Source organism: Emys orbicularis, chromosome 7, assembly GCF_028017835.1.
Source record: "Emys orbicularis isolate rEmyOrb1 chromosome 7, rEmyOrb1.hap1, whole genome shotgun sequence".
Classification (NCBI taxonomy): Eukaryota; Metazoa; Chordata; order Testudines; family Emydidae; genus Emys; species Emys orbicularis.
Window position 1 is genome coordinate 75120399 of NC_088689.1, and position 8161 is coordinate 75128559.

The 8161-nt window shown below is 55.2% G+C and overlaps 1 protein-coding gene across 1 annotated transcript; it reads right to left on the minus strand.

Annotated features, from left to right (window-relative positions):
• Window positions 1–405: 405 nt before the first annotated feature.
• On the minus strand, window positions 406–7727 carry LOC135881551 (zona pellucida sperm-binding protein 4-like). Its single transcript, XM_065408215.1, is given in 11 exon segments — window positions 406–551; window positions 1115–1193; window positions 2651–2798; window positions 2897–3086; window positions 3516–3646; window positions 4752–4843; window positions 5734–5921; window positions 6395–6550; window positions 7094–7196; window positions 7278–7399; window positions 7712–7727. Coding segments are annotated over 9 exon segments (1218 nt in total). The 5' UTR covers window positions 7182–7196; window positions 7278–7399; window positions 7712–7727.
• Window positions 7728–8161: the final 434 nt, after the last annotated feature.

The following is an 8161-nucleotide window of genomic DNA, read 5'->3' on the forward strand; positions in this document are numbered from 1 at the left end:
TTAGTGACCAAAATGAGCAGCAATTGCAGTTTTTACTTTGGGGCCCTCCTGATGCTACCATAATCTGAATGGGGTTGCAGTTGACATTTCAAGTGTTATAGGAGCCAACAGAGCCACCTGAGAGTTTTCACCAACTCTTCCCAAGGTGATGAGGGGTGAATGGGGTAAAGATCAATCCTCCACCCTGGTATTGGCTCAAGTTCATCAGACACCTAGGGATGGAGGTTCTAGACTAAGATGCTTACAACTGGCAGGTTTGCCAGTGCAAGGACATCAGTGCCAGGCAAGGAGTAGTGCATCTTGGTGCTCATCTGAGCCCAAGGTGATGTCACATCCCTATAACTGATGCAGCTCTGGCAGGGTTATTTATGGCTGTACCCAAGCGCCCTTGTAGAGAGACAAGTTCTAGGAGTGGTCAGGTCCGTGGTACTCATGAAAGCTCTGCACAGCATCATTCCTTTCTACACCATCCTGGAGAAGAAACACAGGCCCCCTGCTGGTGATGGGGGAAAGGCCAGTCTCTGGATGATGCTCAGAGCTCCTTCTACCCCCTGAGAGATACATGAGGAACATGTTTTAGATGCAAAACAGCATTGCCCCAGAGTGACTTGTTCCCATCATCCCAGAGGAGACTGCCAGACAGTACAAGTAAGTTAGCATCCCCTGCAGCAAAGATTGCAATGCACAACCCTACTCCCGCATTCTCCAATAAAGATCAAAGTTTGGAGAAGTTGAAGAGGCAGCTGCACTGATCTTATCTTAAGAATGCAGTGCCTAGCAAATAGAAGTGACACGTTCGCACTTCATAGAAGTCTCATCTGCTGCACCCTCAGAGGGTGCTGGCCACGATCATCAACCCTAAGAGTCCTAAAGTCATGCCAGGCCCAAATCACAACTGACCCCAAAATAGAGTTTTGGCAGGTCTGTGCAACTCCTGCCTAGTGGAAGTGCCTTGTGTACAGGCCAATGGCCACTTGCCTCCTGAAAGAGCAGCCTTGCTTTTCAGCCAGGCATCACCAGCCCCCAGTGGTTGTTATAGATCCACTATTGATTACAGGAGTCCTGGCAGCAGCCCTTATCTCCACACTCTAGAGAGCGGAACTGGTACACTTACTGGCTCCAGCAGATCAGGAGATGGTGCAGGACTCCAGCCTGGAGGGCAAGCACACGGAGGCACTGCAGTGCAGGTACACCTAGAGGAAAGACAGGTGTTAGGAATCAGGCTCTTGCCGTTCGTTATAGGAGCAGTGCTGCAGGGGGTTCTCTAAACAGACTAGGGGCTGCTGTTGTACCCCAGCACTTTACTCCCCAAGGCTTCTGGGAGCACTGTCAGTAGGTGAACACCCCCTGGGAGGGAGCCCAGCAGTCTGGCCCCCTGCTATCCCACACTAAGGGAAGGAGATTCAGTGTCAAGTCACAGACAAGCCTGGATTGTGTTTAGGCTGTCAGCCATCCACTCTGGAGAGGAGGGCAGGAAAAAGAACCAAAGGGTTAGAAACATAGTGTACCTCCCAATGGGAATGGGAGCAGCTAATGCACTTGGAAGAGCTCCCTGAAAGGCAGATATTGGCAAACACAGAGCAGGTGGTTAGGAGAGAGATTGCAGGAGAGTTTCTCCCCGACATGTCACATCTACAGAGTAAAGCAGTAGTCAGAGGTCTCAGTGTGAGCTAAGAGGTGGGGACAGCACCACGTACTTCAAGTAGTAAGACAACAGCACCCAAGTCCAATTTACAAATCAGTCCTTAAGATGGTTCAGTCTATTTGATACTGAACAGTCAAGGCAGTTTGGTCAAGACTCCCACTACCATAAAGCATCTGCTAGCATCTCAAGTGCTGGGGACATTTTCCTCCACATACTAGTTTAAAGCTCTAGAAAGATGGTTCTCAACCTGTGGCCCAGTCAGCACAGAGCTGCAGCCCACATGACATCCTCAGGGCCATACAGGTATCATCGGATGCAGCTCAATGGTAAATAGGTTGAGAACCACAGCTCTAGAATGAGCAGCATCTGACATTGCTTCCCCACCCACTGCGGGAAGCATGCTCTAGCATAGTGTTCTTCCTCAGTCAGTACATACTTCACATTTGTGACACCTCAAGAGACCTGAGGCAGGTCAGTCTTTAGCATGGGGATAAGTGTCTGCCCCAGGTCCCAGTGAGGAACTTAGAAAGTGGGTTTAGGTGTCCAGTCCCATAGTTTCCAACTCCAAGTCCTGTGATCCCACTGGGCAACCAGCCTCGAGTCAAGGCTGTAGGGCAAGTGTATTTCTACACCCAATCAGGGATAAAGGTTAGTTTTAAAGGCTTTTCCACATGGCCTGCAGCCCTGCCATTTACAAAGAGTGGCAGAGGCTCCATTTTTGAGCCGCTTCTTCCCAGACTCTAGGAAGAGAGTGTCCCAGTCTAGCTGCAACAACACAGCCTCTCCCTAGTCACCAGCTACAGAACCCCAGTTGGCCATTAGCTGGTTATGATTCATCAGAGGTGTTGGTTTGCTTCAGCATGAATGGTCAAAGCCCCCTTCTGCTTGTCTGAGGACCCTGTAGGTGAGGTCTCGTGTCCACTCTGAGCAGCACACAAGAGGCTGGGCTGCTGTTCCAATGGAGCAGAGCTACAGCGGCTGACGAGCATTGAAGAGAAGCTATACCGGCCCTGTGAGTGCCCGCTGGGAGGCAGACTCCACGAAGGTGAAGGTGCTGACGATGAAGCGCTGGTGGTGAGATGGGAACTGCAGCCCCGAGGCAGCTCCCACAGGCACCAGCTGGGTGCGGTAGTTGTCTCCTGCATATGGGCACCTAGGAATGGGGGCGGGGGGGAGAGCAGCTGTGAGAAGTTGCCCTGCACTCCCCAGGCCCAAATAGAGACCCCTCACCCTGGACCCCCAGTCACTCACCCATCCACCAGGATAGGCCACTGTGGCTGCTGCTGGGGGTTGGCACTGGGAGTGGCCCAGCAGTGGTGCAGGACCAGAACCAGATCTGGGTCAGTTCTCTGAAGGATCCGGACCTCCACGTAGATGGGGTCCTGCAGAACCTTCACCACAGGGTAATCTCGGTCTGTATAGTAGGAGCCATAATTCTGCTCTGGAACAGAGATGGGCACAGAGGGGTCACTGCAGATCAGCATCAGATGCATGTAGAGAAGCTTAGTGCATCATACAGGGCTGACACCCACAGGCTGTTCAGGGGAGCCTGGACTCCCAGCTCAGGGGGCAGTGTTCCCACTGTGCTAGATCTAGCCCACAACGCAGGAGCAGGGCTGCCTTTCCATACACTGAGGACAGATACAGCTCACTTCCGGCTGAGAGAGAAGTTAATTGCATCCTAAAATCAAAGTGCAAAGGATAGTCAAGTCACAGCCTTATCTCCCCCATCCTCCCTAGATCCACTCCACAGGGTCTTAAGGCCTCATCTGGGCTGGTGGGGCAGCTAAGCCAGAGACCAGATTCTTGCACCACGGAGGTAAGAATGAGCCCCTGCTCCCCCACAGCACTCGCCAAGGAGCTCTCCTACCTGTAGCAATGCGTAGCTCCAGCATCAGGGGGCCAGGCTGGGACACAGCAGGGGGCGGGGGCAGGGTGGAGACCTGGACACTCAAGGGGAGGAAATTCCCACTGATGGAGTAGCTGCAGCGGACATGTAACCTGGTGGTGAGAGAGTGCCAAGAAGATGAGAGATGATCAAGGCCAGGCATGCACTGCAGAGAAGGCATTGAGGGGGGTAGGGCACCAGAGGGGATGGGGGGTATGAACCCCACAGGGGGAAGGACAGGGTTCAGGGGAGCTGAATTGCCCCATTAGGGGCACCTGGAGGAGAGGCAGTTAAGGATTAGTCCTATCTGGGGAGAACCCAATGGGTGGTTCCTATAGATGAGGGACTGCAGGGCAATAGGGAACGACTGAGGAGAGCTGCCACAGGGAGTTCTACTTTGGGATTGGCCCCATGGAGACAGAGCAGCTGGGGTTCCAGGCAGGTGCCAGGGGAGCCCTAGAACTGCCAAGAGGAGGCTCCCCAGCAGGAAGCCTCACAAGGAATCAGATTTCCAAAGAGGAGTGAATGGTGAAGTCCTGGGAAAGGCACCTGTGGGCAGGCAAAGGTAGGAAGTGGAAGGTCTTGTAAGGAGACTGTGTTAGCTGCTTGACCCCAGGGTTCCTGGGCTGGAAGCCAGAGCAGAGGGTGGGCCTGGTTCCCTTTCCTATCCCCTCTCCTGGGGATGGGAGACCTCCAACAGGGAGCAGAGTAAGTGACTACAGAACCTGGGCTGGGGCAGGTGACCCAGCACAAGGACAGATGCTTTGGCATGTCGGACTCCTACAACAGAAGGAGTGAGCATGAGGGACCTGACCAGACGGCTGGAATCCTGAGCAGAGGCTGAATGCGGAGTTGCTACAATGCCAGGCCTGGCTGCAGAGGGACATGCTGGCTGGTGAGTTCATTCCATTTCCTCCCTGCACCCCAGCCCAGGAAAGGGTTACAAACCAATATCCCCTTTATTGACTGGCTTCACACTTGCCCCCATTCACCTCACTCCTCATGGTGAGTCTTCCCCCAAGGAGTTGTGAGAACCCAGGGTTCTGGGGAGAGTCACTGTACAGTGCCTGGCACCTGCCATGTAACAGCTGGCTGGAGGAACAGCTGGCCCTGAACCACTCCCATGCTATTGCCAGGAGCTGAGCAGGGCTCACATGACAGAGGCAGCTCTGGAGATGCAGGGCAGAAGGGGGCAGAGATACCAGCCCCAAGAGTTACCTGAAAGTGCTGTCCCGGGTGATGGAACTCCAGGTTCTCACATCCCTGTCTGCCACCAGCTCATTCTCATACACACCCTGGTCTCCAGCTATCTGCAAGGAGAGAGCAGTCACTTATTTTATTTAGCGTGTGCATAGTCGTCTAACCAAGCAATGGCATCTTTAGCAGCGTGATGCAGTTCTTCTAGCCCACTGCTGAGCCTAGTCAGCAGGCATTCATCGACAACATGCGTCATCATCTATGTTGCGCCGCAGCTGCACAAAGGGCTGTCACAAAGGCCCCAGCGATACTGGTTGGCTGCACAGAGACCTTGCCTGGTCCAGAACCTGTTCAACAGGGACCATTGGCAACAGGGCAGGTCAAAACCAGGCGGGCAGATTGTGCGGTCAGCAACGAGGGACTGGTTGGGGATTATAACAGATATCCATTCCTCTCGCCAGAGTGTTTCTGCCCTAACATACTGGCGTGGCAGATGAGACCATAATGGGCAATGTGAGGGCAAACATGTAGCTGGTGGTTTAAAAGGTCATTGTGCAGCAGCAGGCTTAGTTGGGACGCACTTTCTCCAGCAACTTACCAGTGGCAACCTCTCGTCGGATATAAGGAGGAGCAATATTGCTCAGAACTGGAAGCCATCAGGCTGGAGTTGGACACAGAGTGCCAGAGCGGATACGCAGGGTGGCATGTAACTGCATATCCACCAATTTGGTGTGTGACGATCTACTCCAAACTGGTGCACAGTGCTCTGCAGTACTCAGCGCTGAATACAGCAGTCACTGACTACTGGCTTTGACTCTTGCAGGGCCAGGCTTCAGCTGAGGGGAAGACAGAGATTTGCCCCAGAGGAGCCACTGTTTGTTCAGCAGGTTTGTTGCTGCATCAACCTCAGAAAGGGACCTGCCAGTGCACCTTCTTCTGATCTGAACCCCCTTCTATTCCAGCTGAATGGCCCCATCCTGGCCTCCCCCAGCTCAACTCTTACCTGGAAAGTGGTGCCACAGGCAGAGAGTGAGAACCGGAACAGGACAAAGGCATTGTTCTGCCCCACAGGGACACAGCCAGCACCGCGCCCACTGGCCAGACGAACCGAGTCCAGGATCAGGGGAGGCAGAGTCACAGCCCGAGAGACCGCGAGGGAGAACTAGCCATCTGGAGTGCACTGCGCTGTCACTGGAAGGGAGCCAGGGACAGGTCAGGATCACCCTACCACCTGGGCTAGTCAGTCTCAGGACACTGGAGCGGAAGCCAGCAGCTGGTCCTGGAGCTGGATAAGAACCCACCGTATTCTACTGCACCCCTCCAGGGCACCCCGAAGGGCAGAGGCTGGCACTGCAAGGGACCCTGGCAGCATACAGCTCATGGTGGAGCTGCAATGGTCATGAGTCATGTGCTGTGGATTCTAGGCCATTGGGCTGGGTCTGATATTGACATGGCTGAAGCACTCAGCCCTCAGTCTGAGGCTGAATGGAAAGTGTTGCACATGGCCTTGATATATCACACTAACTAGCCCAGCACCCAGCTGTCTGCAGGACTGGGTACGTAGAAACCCCACTCAGTTTTGATGCCAGGTATCTCAGACACTGCCGCCCACACGTGGGACCATTACAGTCAGCTCTGGACAATTCATGTGCACAGAAACTCACCTGTATTGCCATAGTAACAAGGCTTCACCCTATCACTGGGGTTGTAGCAACAGCCTTGTTCTTCACAGTCTCCCTGAGCGATGGGTGGGGAGGCACAGGGCAGCCTGTCCTGGCTCTGGATAGCAGCACAGACACCGGGGCTTGGAGCATCCAGGGCTGGGGTGAAACAGGTGGGAAGCAGTATGGAATTCAGAGCAAGAGGAAGGAACAGAGACTAGGTGGGGCAGGGGGCTGGGCTACAGAACATGCTCCCTCCTGGCTAGGCTGGAGCCTTTGAGGCTCCTTCAGGACCCCAGGGGTTCTGCAGGACAGACATCCTGCTTCCAGCTCACAAACTCTCTGCTGAGGGGCTTCAGTCTGAACCATCCAGCACCACAGGGGGGGACCCAGTCTGTGCATTCTCAGCCCCAAGACACAATTTAATCCAGGACCAGTTTGGGTAAAGGGGTAGTGGAGACATGGCCTCTAGGAGAGCCTCCAGCACCAGTCACCATCCCCAGGCCCTTTATTGCATTAGCCCTTAGGTCACTGGCCCTACAATGGCCACTTGACCCCAGTGTGGAGAAGAGGGAGACACAGGCCTTCCCCATGGAGGCAGACCGAGGCCTCCCTTTGTCCACCTGGAGGAGAGCAGCCATCTCTACGAGATCATTCACAGCCGCTAGTGGTGGCATGCAGTATAAGACATTAGGCCCACACCTGGCAGGCTCCTGGGACACCTGAGCACCTTCTCCTCATGTAGGGCCCTGTACCCACCAGCAGCCATCCCCTCAATGCCAACCACCATCAGGTAACCACCATCCTGGGGAGAGAGAGACCCACAGATATCAGGGCTGGCAGAGCAGCAAACAGAATCCAAGGCAGGTGCCAGAAGGTCACTCACCCATTCCAAGACATAACAGCCAGCATAGGAGGCACCAACTATCCTGGAGCCATCTGCAGCCCCGGAGACCCAGACCCCACAGCTGGAGTCATTCTGCAGAGCATGCAGCCTCCCAGCCGTATCTAGGGAGCAACAAGATCAGCAGCCAGTGCAGGGGAAGAGGGCACAAGAGCCATCCAAGGAGCTACTGCCCCCCTGCACAGAGGGGGTCAAGCTCTTGGCTGGCAGGGGGCTGCCCAGGCTCCCAAGCCCCAGCAGCACTGCTGGGAGCATGAACTCCAGCTCAGGTCAGCCATTGCTGCCCAGGACTCAGCCAGCTGCTGGGCAGGGCTTGGACAGGTTGAGGGATCCCTGGGAGATAGTCAGTCCTTTCTCCTCTCCCTGGACTCCCTCCAGGCACCCAGGGAGGGGCACACAGGTCTGGCCTCACTTACCCCAAGCAGTCAGTGCCAGGGATCCCCCCCCAGCCTGGCCAGGAGGCAGCATGAACTGCAAGCTTCTCTGGCCACAGACCAGCCCCCTAGTATCCCCCAGGGCAAAGGGGCAGTACAGCAGCCAGAAGCACACCACTCCTCCAGGGAACCCCCACCACACCCCAGCCATACTGCTCTCCTGCCAGTGACCCATAAGGCACCTGCCCCCAGCCTGCCCACTTTGTACCTTGCAGGCAGCTGGGATTGGCCAGAGCCCAGGTGGCCATTCCTGCAGAGCCAGGGGGAAAGAGCCCAGCCCCTCCCCTGAGGTCTGGCCACACCCTGCCCCAGCAAGCTTTGGGGGCGGGCTAGAGCTGCCTGGCCCTTCTCAGGAGGAAGCAGAAGATGGGTCTGTGTTCATGGCCCGTTGCTGATGGAGGTCAGTTTATTCCTTCCCATTGGAACCCAGGG